A 16090-nucleotide genomic window follows, 5' to 3' on the forward strand; every position below is an offset into this window, starting at 1 on the left:
TCATGATTACTGTTAGAACCACTCATATGAAGTAGTTTGTGCTCATATAATCTGATAGACTTGATATTTTGTCTTTTTTTTTTAAATAATCCTGAAGTTCCATGTGGTAACCAATACACATTTAGAATTTAAATAACCAAAAGGGAAGATATGAAAACGTATGGAGGTGAAAAAAAATTATGGCTTCTGTTTGTCACAACAAAGCAAGATTTGCTGGTTTGATGGCTGTTTGCTTTGCTACTGATGCTGGGATTATGGAAGTGTGTGTGTATTGACGGAGTGGGGGAAGCTGACAGGCTAAAAGGAAAGTAGCATAGACCTGAGGTTTAGAAGAAACAGTCATAAAAGAAGAAAACTGTGTGGCTTCATCAGCTGTTTAGATAGCCAAAAACTGTTGTCAAGATGCACATTGGGCATTCTGAGAAGAATCTTTAGATATTTAAAGCAGCAGTATTTCCAAACTTTAATTGGAAAATACAAACTATTTAAGCTAATCAAACATTCTCTCTATTGTTTTGAAGTGATAAAATCTACCTTGGCAAATTCAGGTTTGTTCAAGATATTCTTTTTCCTCCATGTCACGTTTTAGAAAAATAACACAGGGAGTGTTAGATAAGTATGTAAATAGCGTCAGACATATCTGACACTTCAGATATCGAACAAAGTTTTCTCACCAATGTGAAACTACATATACTTCATCTCAGCATGCTTTTTGTTTTTCATCTGGCAGATTTTTGGCTTGCTCTCTCTCTCCTACTCTAGTTTCAGAGGAAAACACATGAAAATTATAACTTTTAAATCAAACCAGAGGAAATGATCGGCAATTTGTGGCCTCTTAATACATCACTGACACATAAGGAAAATGTATTTATGATCAGGCTTTGTCTACACCTGGCTCATTATACTATTGTCTTATTATAACATTCTCACCCTATATTATATCTAAATTGCCTTTGTTTAAAATAAATAAATTCTATTACTTGCTACAGTTTATCTTCATAAAGTGACTGAGCTTCGTTATAGGATACTAGTGCATTTTAACAGCACAGAATACTCTCACTTATTTTCTACCACTGTGGCACTTCTTTATTTTCTTAAAGTATTGGGAATAGGAACAAAAAAACTCCTAGTTCAGAATGCTTCCTTTGTAACTAACACATTTTTAACCTGCTGATATAATTATTAAGTATTTGCCAAGAAACGGAATACTTTGATAAACGTGCAAAAACAATAAAATGCTCTTCAAAAACACCTTGGGCAAACAGGAAAATAATCCAAGTAAATGCAAAAGTTCCTGGAAAGGGCAGGGGTGGGAGGAGTACAGCATACCGCAAAAGCTACTTTCTACATAGGAACAGTCACATGCAGGTGGAAAGAAGAAGCATCACCTTGGTCAGCAAGTGAGAAGGCTTTCCTGCAATGTTTCTCAGAAGGAGGGAGGTTTCCCTGTCCAAATAGGAGTGCTTGTTCAGAAAGAAAGAGAAAGAACATAGGTCAAAAGTAGTCAGTAATTTTATAGCGTATTGACTACAGAAGATAAGCAGAGTTTAAGGGGAAAAAAAACCAACACAACGCACCTACATCTTCTGCTCATTTCCCTCCCATAAAAATGTGAGCATTCCCAAATAATACAAACCTAACAATAATATAAAAGCAGTCATGCTAAGAGGACACAAGTTTAATTAACCTTCTCTGAACAAAAGGTCACAGAACAGAATTAAGAAGAGCTTTGCTTACCTGCTACTGGTTTCTTTTCTGCAAGAAACAACTTATTTTTAAATAACAGTTAGAACAAAACCATCAACTTTTCAAAAATCCTGTACAGTCCTGTAAAACTGAACATTCTGCTTCTGCTGTACAAAGTTACTAAAAGCTGGTCACATGGAGGCAAGGAACTGGTTTCATGCCTTCTACACTGACTACTACTTTTATATTTATGGAAAAAAAGATGTCACCATAAATAATCTAAACTTTACTTACAACTAAGCTTTTTTTCCCCACTTTTTTTTTTTTTGTTTTTGTAAAAAATTATGTGAGTTTCTCAGAAAATACACTTTAACCTGTACAAAAAGAAAACAAAACAAGCAGCAACCTGTAAGGAAGGTTTCTAAAAACATAAAAATTGAAGAATAATAGAGTTAGAAGGATCATCACCTGCAGCATCTATTACAGAAAAACAACAAAATCATCAGCTCAGTCTACAGAATTTCAGTCACAAGTCTGCTGAGGAAATCAAATTGATACTGCGGTATTAAACAAGAATATTGAATGTATCTCATGTACCATCACTATACTGCAAATTTCATCCCTGGTGGCTGCATGTCTCAGCTGGTACTACCACGTTGATTGATTTTACCATGTACAGAGAGACAAGTTCAAGCAATTCTTTCAAAGAGTTTCTGGATAGACTTCTAATCACAGATTTACAATCTCTGACAAGTTGCATCACTTTTTCTTAGTGAATTGTGCAGTAGGGTAAAAACAAACATTACAGTGCACATTTACAACCTCTTTCCTAGGGTTTACTACAAGGAATCTCTATTCAAAGCAAATACTATTTCCTGGAAAATACTTATCCAATAGAGAAGTTTAAGGGAGATAATCTAACCTTTGTCCTATTACCGTTCCTTTTGGCTGTTCTCATCTCATACTGAAATACAGTACTATATTTATCCAGTACCTAGTTTTTATTCTATTCTAACACTGCTTGCCAGACTTGCAACAAAATATGAAAACAGATAACCACAGTAAAATTATTTGGATGTTAAGAATAATTGTACTTAATAAGAATAAGCATTGCCAATAAGATGCATAGTCTGAGTTGGAGAGAAACATCTAGAAAGACTTATGCACATGCATCTTTTGACAATGGTTCCTTACTACTATGTAACACATTTCTACAGTACTCCAGATAACCAAAAGTTAGAACGATTAGATGGAGTAAAGCAACAGCTGAGTTCTGAGATATTACATAGCTTGGCTAAACAACAATGCGCATATCACTTCAACTGTTTGATCTACATAAACCCAGAGAAAAAGAAAAAGAAAAAAATCAGCTAATACAGTAACTGAACAGGGGTTATAAACAAAATTTCCTTTAAAAAAAAAAAATAAAGGATGTTTCACTTTGGAACAATGTGCTATTCCTTTCCAACTGCAATTGTAAAATATTTTGTCTATTTTAGAGGATGGACCAGATCAAACACCAAGCTTTGAGGGGAACTGACGCTGCCTTTTAATACAGGCTTCCCAGGAATACTCCACTGCTCAGAGGTAGAAAAATATTCTGTTTTATCGCCTTAAGATACTATGACTGCACTGAGCCACAGTGAGGATCTAAACGGCTCATCCCTCCTCCCTATTTCTAGAGTTCAAATTTAAATCAAAGTTCTGACAACATAAATGCCTAATTTCTATAACTAATCTACTTTTCTCTCCAAAGTACTTTCCCAAATAACACCAATAAAATTTAGGAAAACAAAACCAAAACTTGAATTACTACTTGAGAGACATTCTTGGTCATCCACTGTGAAACCCATCTGCTGTCCTTCCACCTGCTCCCATCACAATATTGGGATCTCATGCCCTGGCACAAAGCTGTCTCTCTCCCAGCACAATTTAATAGTAACTCATATCTAGTTAAACCAGCTGGTGGCACTCTTGTGCCACTAATTTGAATTTAATTAATGACAGTTAAGAAACACAATAGACTTTTTAAAAAAGCCTACCTCTGTCGCCAGGAACCAAACTTAAATAAGGAAAATGCAGAATGCAGTGAGCATTGTCTGATAAAAAGCTCTATGCTTACAAAGCTTTCTTAAAAAGGTAACTACTACAGTTTTGGACTACAACAGTATATTGAATTCTTTAGACAATCAACAGAAACAACTAGAATACACTATTTTCAAAAGGGAACTCAAGAATTGTGTGTGTATGTATATATATTAAATATACACACACACACACACACACACACACACACACACACTTTTCTAAAACTTTGTCCCAAAAACGAGTACAAAGAGGGGAAGGGAAAACCAAAATTTTTTGCAAATTCTTGGAGATTGTATTTTCATGTGGAACATATAAGAACACACATTACAAAGTGATTAACATATAATTTCATTTTCTACCTTCCTTTGCAATGGACTGCCAGGAACAATTATGCTTCCAAAGAAAAGAAAAAAACTTCTAAGTGTATTTCAAGTCGTCTCTCCTAATTAATAACCAGAAAACAGGTAAGGATCAATTTCAGATTGAGAAAGTCTAACTTTAACAATGTACTTAGTGTGCTATCATGATACCAGTGGATTCAATTGAAGTTATTAATTGATTTTTTTTTATATATTACAGGCAAATTGATACAACAGAAACTATACAGAGATGTGACAGTAACTTACAGGAGTCACTTCAGCTTCCTCTTCTGAAGAGTTAATGGGATGCTTGGACTGATTAATGGAATGTCCCATAGAGACAGAGTTAAAAAAGCAGGAAAACAAGGAGGAAAAAATGCAAAAGGAAAAGAGGGGAAAAGAAAGGGGAAGAAAAGAAAGCCTTTATTCTCAGTCAGGAGAGGGAATAAAAAAGCGATGACAATTAATAAAAGGAAACCAAACTACATTTAAAAATTGCACTGTCCCTTATCCCAATTTCTTACAAATGATCAATGACTTAAAGACGAGATTCAAGTTCTCTCATCCTATTGTAAGAGAAAAGAGATTGGAGGTAAGTATGCTCTTGAACGATAGTATGAGTGGAAACCATCATTAACTTCAGATAAAACACTGCAGTAAAACAAACCCAGGTCCTTGTACAAGGAGAATGCTAAATAACAGTTGTGAGTTAAATTCTCTAAATAAAACAACACAAAAAAACAGCCTGTCACTTCATATAACTTCATATACTTTCTGCATCAATTTCTTCATACTAGGAAGTAACATAAATACGCTTTAGTGACAATTAATAACATAACAAGAAAAAAGTGGATACAGATTTACCTCTTCTTCAGCTGGACATACTACTCTAGACCCAAGCATCCTCATACCGTTATTTACTTTAAAACGAAAGCATTTTTCTATTTCCCTAATTTTTTTTTTTGTCTAAGAGTAGGAGGTTGCAGGGGAGAATATTTGTGTCTTAGAACAAAAATGTTTGATTTTGATAATGATACATGAAGTTACTAAAGGATTGAAAATTGAACATTACACTCCTAAAAGTCACAGTGTCTAAAGATTTCCAGTGTGGTATCCAATGCTTACCCCTTTCCGTCAAAGGTACAGATATTTATTTCAGGCACGTTAATTTTGCTAACTTAATTACAGAGTTAGGGTTTGATAGATGAAGAAATGAAAAGGGAATTACATTTTATCCTTATCAAAATGCCAGAAGAAGAATACAGATGCTTAGAATCATAGAATCATTAAGGCTGGAAAAGATCACTAAGATCATCTGGTCTTACCATCACCTAGAAACTAATGCTGCACCATTAGAGAGCAGAATTGTCTGACATTTCCATACATAAAATGTATTTTCAGCCGTTTATTGCCAAGCTATATCCAAGACAGAAATTTTCCATGATGGTTTACTATTAGAGGACGGTTACTATTCATTCCTTCAAAACAGAATTATTTTTAAGGCTTTAATATCTCTGTATATCTGACCATGAAATGGATTGTTGTCAACGACATCCTCAAAAACTGCGATTCTGCTGGTCCATGGGAACTTAACTAAATTTTTCTAAGCAGGAGCCTTCAGAATTAAAATTGTAATCTACAAAGCCTCAGCAAAGCCTATTCCATCACAATTAAAAACCTCAAGGCTGCGTTCTTTTATACGGCGCTGCCCAGTCTTTCAATTGGGCTGCAAACAACTATCCATGAACAAAAGACTGGCCAAGTTCGGGAATGCTTGGGCCATGATTGGGAGAGTAACAAAAACTGCAGTGTCTTCTTACAACTGCAATGCCTGGCTGCTGCAGAGCATATCGGAACCAGACACTGGAAGTGACAATCCAGAGCTATTACTCTGCACTCCCAAGTAGCCAACCCTCCTGGAACTTGTGCAACTCCATCTCACAACAGGCAACTGGAATTTCCTAACTCCAAATGTTCAGTTTAGCAGTTGTTTTTTTTTGTTGTTGTTTTGTTTTTGTTGTTCCCCCCCCCCCCGAACTATATTAGGAGTAAAAAAAAAAATAATCTAATTTACAGCACGTATTGCTTAACTGTTATGGATCCTTATAACTTTATATCAGTTCTGACTATTACAGCATAATCCTACTGAAATTTGCTGCAATTTAAGAAACAAGTCTGCAGACATTTCACATTAAGAAACTGCTGAACTATGTGCAGGAGAAGCACTATTTGTTCATCCATGTGCCTCTCAAGAGAGAAAGCAGACATTTGTAAATGTTTCTTGTTGAACAAGCTCCTTGGGAAACACAGGAGGACAGACAGAAAGGAGTATAAATGCTGGTAAACAGTTCAGTTTTAGTTTCACTACCAGCAAAGAACTTTAAGGCAGAACGGCTTCAAGAGTCAATTCTAACCTTCCTCAACCATAGGCTCATTCACTTCTCATGTGGTCAACAGTGATTTTGACCACATCATCCAAGAGATCAGGGAACAAGTTATGCGGAAGAATTATTTTTCAGGGAGACCACGAGCTGATACAAATCACTAGGCAGCTGCACAAACACTAGTGCCAACACAAGGTGGGGCAAGACTATCTAACTCAGCAACAGCACAAACCGAAATGAGTATAAACTGAACACGAAATCCCAAATAAAAATATGTCTGCAGAAAAGAGCTTTTAAGCAGTGGAATTTTCCTAAAAGAAAAAATATAGGAGGGAAAAAAAATAAGGTGAAATGTAGCTTCACAGAAAACAGTTGACCGTCCTGTCCAAAAAGAGATGTTTACTTAAGTGGAACACTGAAAGGAAGGATAAAAGCCCACAAACTTTGCTACAATTGACTGATGAAGGACTGCTTTAATTACAGAAAGAATTATGAAGACATCACCCCATGGATGATTTTACTTACAACATAGAAAACAAGACAAAGCAGTTAAGAAACCTAAGAAATGTGTAGCTTTCACTGTTTTGTTGTTCAAACTTTTTTTTTTTTTTTTTTTACACTATGCAGTAACATTTGCTTATCTTCTGTGATTGCTGACTACTAAACTATAACTCAGTTCTAAAAAAACTTATTATAGACATCAAGTCACCAAAAATTCCATCACTAGAAGACAGTGGGTATGCATAGCTGGGGAGCTAAAAGTCACAGTTCACTCTTCCAATTAGGAGGGCATAGGACATACGGAAAACAAACAAACAAATCTGAAAACAATTAAATGATAAAAAACCACTAATACGGCTCGAAAACCTAGAAGAACTTTTAAGAACACGAGATTAAGTAAAATGTTCAACATAGAGAAATGTAATCAGGGCTGTAAGTCTAGTTAACTAAAAATAAAACTTCTGTATTTCTATTCACAGGCAGTCATCATTATACCATTAGGGACCAAGCACCAACCAGCATGCACAGTACTGACACAGCTGGAAGGTCAGTTCTCAGCTGTTTCATCAGAACACGAAGTTTAATTTTGTAGGTTCAAACTCCTTTGCTAATATGAAGAACCCTAGCTTTTGTTCTATATTATAACAGAATATGCAACTGAAGTAAACTGCATAAATTCCTCTCTCCTCTTAGATTTTAATGCCCCACAGTTGGCTGCTGTGTTCTCAATTTTTGTCATCTGTTCCAAATTTGATTTTTGGCAATCTGAACTAAGGACAAACAAGTCATCTGTTGCATATTTCCTACAGATGTGATATTTCTGTTCCCTAGTCTAATTATAAGTTAAAAAAAAAAAAAAAAAGGAATTTATCTTTGTTTCAAGTAGACTGGTATATCTACCAAAAAAAAGATGTACAAATGCACAGTTTTAAAAGCTCCACTAAATCACAGCTTGTAGTTTCCAGTGAATGTATTGCTCTACAACAGAAATAGAGTACAACTCCCAGCAGTGCTTTTGACAAAATTTGGTAGCATCATAGTGCAAGCATTAGTTTCCAAACCCAGGTCTATTGGCTTCTTCTGAGACGTATGTTGTCTACTTATACTTTGTCACTGATCTACAGGTTGTTTTTTTTCTCTTGTAGATGAATCAGTTAAAGAGTTCTAGCCTCTAATCAAGCATTTTCCCAGCTTGTCTATATTAACATTCTATTTTTTTTCTTAGTAAACTCTACCACAAAAACAAGATCCCTCTAAAACACTATGGAATCTAAATGAAGTCAATGAGATTTATTAAAAAAAAAAACAAAAAACAAGTGGTTTCTGAGGCAGTACCCTATTTAAACTGCCTTCTACAACTGATAGAAGTCAGTGATGGTGATTTCTCTAAGCAATGCATGTGAAGATGAAAAAGGAGAAGCTAAAAGGATAAAAAAGACCACTGGACTGCAGATAAGAGCAGCATCTACCTTTAGTATTGTTAATCAAAACAGCACACATACACCCTCCTCCGCAGAAGCTGGTAACTGGAAAGTGGAGAGTGATGAAGCCTGAACTATGTGCCTTTATCTTAAAAAGTCACAAGAGCTGCACCTGAGAAACTATCAAGCATCTGATATCTTCAGAAGAAGATGAAGGAAGAAAGAACGAGAATATTAAAGGCAAATTTTTACTGATAAAACACTACTTTTCTGGAGACAAACAAGGGGCTACCATGAAAGTTTCTGTGCAAATCAACAGGCAGCAGAGGCAGCTGATTTGGTAGTCCAAAGAAGACTCCAACATCACAGGACAATACAGAAGAACACTATTTAGGTATAAACAATGCCTTTTTTTTTCAGTGTCGTGGTTTTAGCTAGGACAGAGTTAATTTTCCTCGCAAATTCTCATCTATGGTGCTGTGTTTTGCATTGTTGATGGTGTTGAGAACATGCTGTTGTTACTGAGCAGAGCTAAGGACTTTACAGCTTCTCATGCTGCCCTGGCAGCAAGGAACTTGGAGTGCACAAAAAACTGGGAGGGGACAGAACTAGAACAGCTGACCTACACTAGCCAAAGCGATATCCCATACCGCTTGGCATCATGCTCAGCAATAAAAGTTGGGGTAAAGGAGGAGGAAGAGAGGGACATTTGAAGTGACATAGCTTGCCTTCCCAATAACTGCACACAGTTAGCTCTGTGACTGAATACCCACCAACCAATGTAAACTAGCACATGAATTCCTTTTTTTGCTTTCACACACAGTTTTTGCTTTTACCTAGCAAACTGTCTTTATCTCAATCCATAAGTTCTTTCGTTTTTACCTGTCCAATTTTCACCCCTATTCCACCCAGCGAGAATGGGCAGCAACTGAGTGGTCAAGAGCTGCCTGACAGGGTTAAACCATGATGGTAACAAAATATCCTATAACTGAAAATTTTGTGCTGATACCAGCTTTGCTAGCCAGCTGCATCAAAGTAGACAAGTATACTGTCCCTTTGCCCTTTCCTGTTCCTTCTAGGGAGGTAATTTCTAAGCTTAATCATCAGTGTCAGGGAAATTTAACTAGAAATCTTGGAATTCTTTCTCCTTTTACACTAACCAGCTTCCTGCTACAATTTCACGAGTCTCCTCCTTCATGGAAAATGTTGCACAGCAAGTTGCAAATTTGGAGCCATGAAATCAGCCTGATACACTGATCACAGAATCAAGACCTACCAGTACAAGGATAATGCTTTTGTCCTTGTTTCTCTTTCACTTATTTTGACAAACAAAAAATCCACACAATTTTAGCCACATTTTTGTGCAGTACAACACTTTTAGTAATCACACAGAGAACATACAATACAAACCTACTATACTCTGTTATAGTTAGAAAAGCTTCTGTACTCCTTTGTGGGGAAACTAAAATAATCCATATGAGAATCAAGGCAAAATGGCTGTGAAACACAAACTTTGTTTTTCGTTACATCCATTTCAAATTTTCTAATTTATCCCACAGGAATTTCTGGCCAATACAGATTATAGTCTTCTCCAACCTTGGTGATTCTGTGATTCTATATGGGAAATATTGTGATATGTGGATGATTGGACTGGATGATCTTGGAAGTCTTTCCCAATATTGATGATTCTATGATTTATATAAACATGCAATAAGCTAAATTATTCTTACATCAAATTAGAAGTTATCTTTGTATGCAACTCAGGATCTCTAGTTATGCAAATTGGGTTACAAAGAACTCTACCATGTTGGGAGGGAGGTGGTGAGGGATGCTGTATTATGTCAGACCAGATGGTAGACTTCAAACGTATCTGTGATGTCTTCATTAAGCATATGCAGGACAGTAACAATGACTGATCATGAACAGGCCTTTTTTTTTTTTTTCTATCATCAGACATCTTGCTAGCTATACAAGCAGGATCAACACTACTACTTCTCCTTTTGATCTAGTACAGCTCACTACAAAAAGAGAATTTCTGGTAGCAGGGGTACAGAAGGAATGGAGAATCAATTAGTACTGGAAGGTGAAGGGGACAAGTTACTCATGTAGTCATCACTTCCTCTTCCTTATTCTTGCTATTGCTACACTCATTCAGCTCTACATTCAAGTAAACTATCTGATAAGCAGAAATTAACATTTAAAGTGGATGCCATTCATTACAGATTTACAAACATGGAAGATGAAAAACAACCTACCAATTTAAAGAAGAATACAGTTGGAGCATGGATTTGGGAAATAATTTTGTGAAAAACAATTTTCAACTGAGTAAAAACTGCAGGGGACAGAGCATTGAGAACATGGAAGCAACTTTTCTCACTCAGCAATACTGAGCAATAAGAACACAAGTGCAGACAGACAACACTCAGTACCACCAAGGATCTTGAGACTACAGAAGTCTTCGAAGTCATTAACATTCACAGTATCCAAATAGGTAACATTAAGAATCATTAAGAAAGAGAGAAAACAAATAATTACGGCAACAAATAAAACTGATTTTAGACAATTCAGGGAATTTCAGTCAGCTCCCCTGAAAGCGGCACACACAAATTCAGAACATTATGAATAAGGTTAGTCCTGGTGAACAGGATCATTGAGAGTCATTATTTATCATGATGCTTATGTATTTTCCATAACATGAGGTCCATACATGGCAGATTGCTAGGACAAGAAAGAACGCAAGTGCCATTCTGACTGCTCAGTCAAGAAAATATGAAGAATCCATTACCACTAACAGATGTATTTCCTCTAGCTCTTGGCTACACACTCCCCCTTCCCGTGTATCTGCACACATCAGCAATTCTCTCTCATTCCCTACCATTTTTGGTGGCTATGGACCTGCAGATCTTTACAAAATATCTATCACTATTATCAGTCAGAAAGGGTGTCAGACTATCCGTAACTTCAGTGTGCCACTGCATGGATGTTTTTTCACAGCATTTCCCTACATTTCCAGGCCAAGTTGCTCAAACACATTACAGAATCATTTTCTAAGATAAAGCTTTGAAGTTAATAACCACAAAGCTTAATTTTCTTTTTCAGGCAAGCATTTCCTCCTGTCAGAAGTCTTCCATTTTACTTCATGTTATTCCCTTCCTCTAGTGATTCATATAAAACTAAGTTGTGGAAGAAAGGAGAATTTTTTTAAATTATTTTTATTATTATTATTTTTATTATCATTTATTTATTTATAAGTCCTTACACTGCCTGGAGAGGACAGAGTGGATCAGTCAAAAGGGCAGAGCTGCCAAGTCACTGGCCTCTTTGATAAGAACTATAGCAGCAAAGAAAAATTGTAAAGGTCAGCTCAAGACCAGAAAGGCCACAAGGAAGACAGGCAAAAAGAAAAGAGCAAACTTAAAAGTATTAGGTAGGAATAACAAATTAAAAATGCATCTGCTAAAGCCATGAAGTAATAGCTTCTCCCAGTTTCTCTTCTATAATAATAATAATAATTAAAAGACACGTGATTTTGGTGTTTTGCAGATTTTCTTTTCCCCCACATTAGCACCAGGTCCTCTCCCACAGCTACTCCCTCAGGTTGAATTACGTCCTCCATTAGAAACAGTACGACCAAGTCAACTATGTGGGTGAGAGGACAGAATTCAGTCCTACAAGAGAAGGATGTTTCGGTTCACAACCCAGACATGAAGATTAATAGAGCCCTAAGCAATACTTTTCAGGCACTAAATAACGAAAGAAAAAACTCCCTTGTTGATGTCCAGCGATTCTACCAACCCAGTGATTCTACAAACCCAAATCCTTGGGTTTCTGGCCCATGTAAAACATTACTTTCACTAAAAAACCACCACCACTGGATCTGCCAGAACTCCAAACAAATTTCATTTAGCTGTATCACCAGCACTGAGACAAGAAAAACATCCTCATATTGAAATCCCATCCAGTAAGATATTTAATATTGAGTAGTTAAATATAAAATTCTACAACTTGCTGGAAAATATACTTTCCTCAGGCTACTGAAATTAAGATGACCAGACAGCTCAGACATTGCAGAACAAAGCAACATTGTTGATCACTGGAAAGGTTTTCACTCTCAAGAAGAGAGCAGAATTTAGCTCTCAAATTAACACCACTTTCTGGTTACCTCCCTTGAAGGAGTCATTCTTTGCAGCTTATCTGGGCAAAGAAACAATAGCCACATTCTTCTGAGAAGCAATCACTGAGTTTACAAAGACAGCTCTCAAATGCCTCAAAAGCTTGGGGGGAATGGGGTGGGGAGAGGGGGGAGGAAGTATTGAGCCTCGAAGTCAATGACTAAGAGAGCTCAGAAAGCAACTGAGAAAGTAACTGCAACACTTGAAGCAATATGGATTAGCTTCCTATGAAGACAAAGCAACTTCTTGAACAGTGCCTATTGATTAAACAATATCCAGTCACACAAGCGGAGCAGGTGGTTTGTTGATCACTCATACCATGCAAAAGAAAAATGGGAGACTGGCAGGGTGATCTTACTGATGCCTCAGCATATCACTTCTTAAAAAAGAGAGGCTGATATCTAGACTGATACCTGCAAGAATCAACTACCAAAACCAGCTTAAATTTTCAATAAGTGAAATAAAATAAAGATTTCTTATACCAGGCAACTCACTGAAGAGAGGAACTCAAGAAATAGAATAGTCATTTTAGCTCGAGGAGAGTGCATTATTGTACAAAGTTAATCATTAAAAGAGATATCTGCATGACTGTCAGGGATCCAAAAGTAAAGTAAGTCTTAATATATCACAGAAACAAAATGACTGACAAATGAAAACCAATACAATCAGACTCTCACAGGCTGGGCTCTAACTCTTAAATCTACAGCAGTATTGAAAAGGTTTGCATTTCAACTTTCAAAAGAGAAAAGAACACATTACTATCTACCTCTATTTTGCTACACTCAATACAAATCTACAAATAACAGAAAATACTGATAATCAGCTTTTTCTGTAAGAAGCTGTAACAAATTTCTCACCATTTCAAATACAAATTTAAATTTAAAATTGTGACCTCGATGAGTTATCACAAAACTGATTTGCATCAGATGAAATTTTGGTGCAGATGTATAAAGACGTGGTTTAAGCACAATTCATTAAAATTGTTATTTATTGTTGATTTGAACAAACTTAGCTTGTTCCTCTTATCTTTTTGGTAGAGAGAAAACTGAAAGTGAATTTGTTTTACTACAGCTGTCTTTTGACTACTAAGCCAGGTTTTTGTTTCTCCTTAAATTCAGTGGAACATTTTCCCCATTTCCTCATATAACACACCAGCATTTCTCAAACATTTCTCATTTTTTACTGAGAAAAAAAAACCTGCTGTCTGATTATTATTAACCAATACAGAGGAACAAAAATCTCAAATTTGGTACTGCTCTACCATGAACCAACTGGTTATCTGTGCGGGGCATTGTTTGGAAGAGTCCTCCTTGCCATACATATAAGAGGAATATTAAGAAGTGGTGAACTGCTGTTATAACTCCAGACAGACATTCACAGTATGTGACACACAGAGGGTAATCTGAGCGTACAGTAACACAAATGTGGTAATGTCCTTCAAGTTTTCATTCCCTTTTTCAAAGCTGTACACTTCTTAGATTGAAATTAAAAGCAGCATATAAGATTTACTTAAAAGAAAAACATTAAATATAAAACATTAGAACACATGAGTGGATATGGAAGATGAAAAGATGAGGAAAGTTCTTGGAAAAACAAGAACTACAACACCTTTTACATTAAGATTCCTTGCAGATAGACAAAAGTAAAAAAATAGCCATAGTGTGTAGCCCATGCAAAAGCAATCCTGATCTGTAATCAGTTTTGTTATATGGAACATGTTTAGCAAGGAGCATCAGCCTAAGAGAAGAAAGGGGGGAAAAAAAGAAGAAAAAAAGCTTGAACAAAAAATACCAAAAGAATTATTAAATTAATGACATTACCTCGGTGATTGGTTGCCCTTGTGATGTCAAGTCCAGTTCCTGAGGTCTTGTCACCTTATCGATATCCAAAGAGTCCATGCTGGAAGCTGCAGAAGTTATGCTGGAACGGGAGGAGTTACTGATTGAGCGCACCTCAGCATCACTCACTGTGCCAGCAGATGCTGTCCTCCTGTGCTGGGCATTAACTACTGGTTTGGCATCTTCTGCTACAGACTGCTGGGCTGCCTCATCCATGCTCAAAGAAGCTTTCTCTAATTGTGCAGTGATGTCATCCAAAGAAACGTTGGCATGTGATGGTTTAGTAACCTTACCAGATGAAGAGGATAATCCTTTCATACTGCCATGCTTAGTAGAAGGACGGCTAGTAGGTGGTTTCTGAACTTTGGATTCTGTGGCAAGGCGTTTCACTGCAGTATTATTTGCTGAATGAGACCCAATGCTGCTGAGTTCCTGCTCTATGGAGCAGAGATCAGCCATGAGGGCATCTAGATCCACAGTCTCCCCCTGATTCAGAGCTTCTGCAATAAAGAAGAGTTTTTAGTGTGAGCAGGGCTGCTATATTTCTCTATGCAACTCTTCATTTTATGTTATTGAATTTAATAGCTGGAATACAGGGGCTAAGGAAGCTGTATTTTCCCATCTATATTGCAAAACCTGTCCTCACTGATAAACATTAAGTTTATTTGCACTAGTACTCTTGACTGGTCTAAAAGAATATGTGTATATATATCAGAATTGAATAGTGTATTTAACATATATATATATATATTTATATTTATTTATTTTTATATATTTTTTTATTATTTATATATTATTTTTATTTATATATGTTAAATACACTTTCCGATATATATACATATATGTATATGTATATATAGGTTAAATACACTTTCTGATAAGAGAAACCTGTGAATTTTTAGTTACATTTGAAAGGTTGAAACTGCTCTGCTGTAACCAGAATCTAAGTATATATCATGCTTCTGCTTTTCAATAAAATGTGTTTTGCTAGGCAAATGTGACATTACTTTAAAAACAAAAATACAACCCACAACACTAAAAAAATACTATACACACACTCAAACCTCTAAATTAAAGGCTTCCTGTATTACAACTTGGGGAAGTTATTTTAAGAGAAAGAAAAGTATGATTTTTGTTTAACATGAAAGCATTCTGTAGCTATGCTCATGCATTCTGTCTCATGAAGCAAGATGCTTTTTCTTCCCACGTAACAAATACACATTAATTCTTTTTTTCACAAGACCAGATCCCAGAACAAGTTTTCTTTATAAATACCAGACTACAATTCTTAGATACTAGGTGCTATAAAAGACAAAGCCGGAGAATATTCAAAGTTCTCTGCCATAAGAAAAGCAAGGCTGTTATCAAACACATTCTCACTTCTAGCTAAAGTGTATTTTAACATTCTTTGAAACTATTTCAGAATGCTCTTATTTATGGTTGAAACTTTTTTTCCCTAAAATAATACTTTAGAAGGTAAATAATTCAACGAACCATTCAAATTATACATGGAGAAACGATATGAGAAGTTGGCAAGGTTGGTCTCTTGATGGAGAGGTGATCTCTTCACTGGTGCCACAGGCTTGTCTGAATCCAAACTCTGAAAAAGACAAGAAAAGGTGGAGAATATAATTTGACAAA

The 16090-nt window shown here is 36.0% G+C and overlaps 1 protein-coding gene across 5 annotated transcripts in view; it reads right to left on the reverse strand.

The window, feature by feature from the left end:
• The window catches only part of RAPH1 (Ras association (RalGDS/AF-6) and pleckstrin homology domains 1), an 81668-nt gene that overhangs the window by 26565 nt on the left and 39013 nt on the right, over positions 1 to 16090 (reverse strand). For 4 of the 5 annotated variants that reach the window (XR_016468313.1, XM_031601301.2, XM_031601302.2 and 1 more), the window contains exons 3-5: positions 15944 to 16049; positions 14432 to 14949; positions 1389 to 1463 (exon numbers count right to left, since the gene is read on the reverse strand). Coding sequence is in view for 4 of the 5 variants with exons in the window: in XM_031601301.2 (XP_031457161.2) it covers positions 1389 to 1463; positions 14432 to 14949; positions 15944 to 16049 (699 nt within the window). In the remaining variant the exon portion in view is untranslated. The remainder of the gene's footprint in view (positions 1 to 1388; positions 1464 to 14431; positions 14950 to 15943; positions 16050 to 16090) is intronic. The other variant, XM_090144150.1, reaches the window with a different exon arrangement.

This window comes from Phasianus colchicus, chromosome 7 (genome assembly GCF_987193195.1).
Source record: "Phasianus colchicus chromosome 7, bPhaCol1.hap1.1, whole genome shotgun sequence".
Taxonomy (NCBI): Eukaryota; Metazoa; Chordata; class Aves; order Galliformes; family Phasianidae; genus Phasianus; species Phasianus colchicus.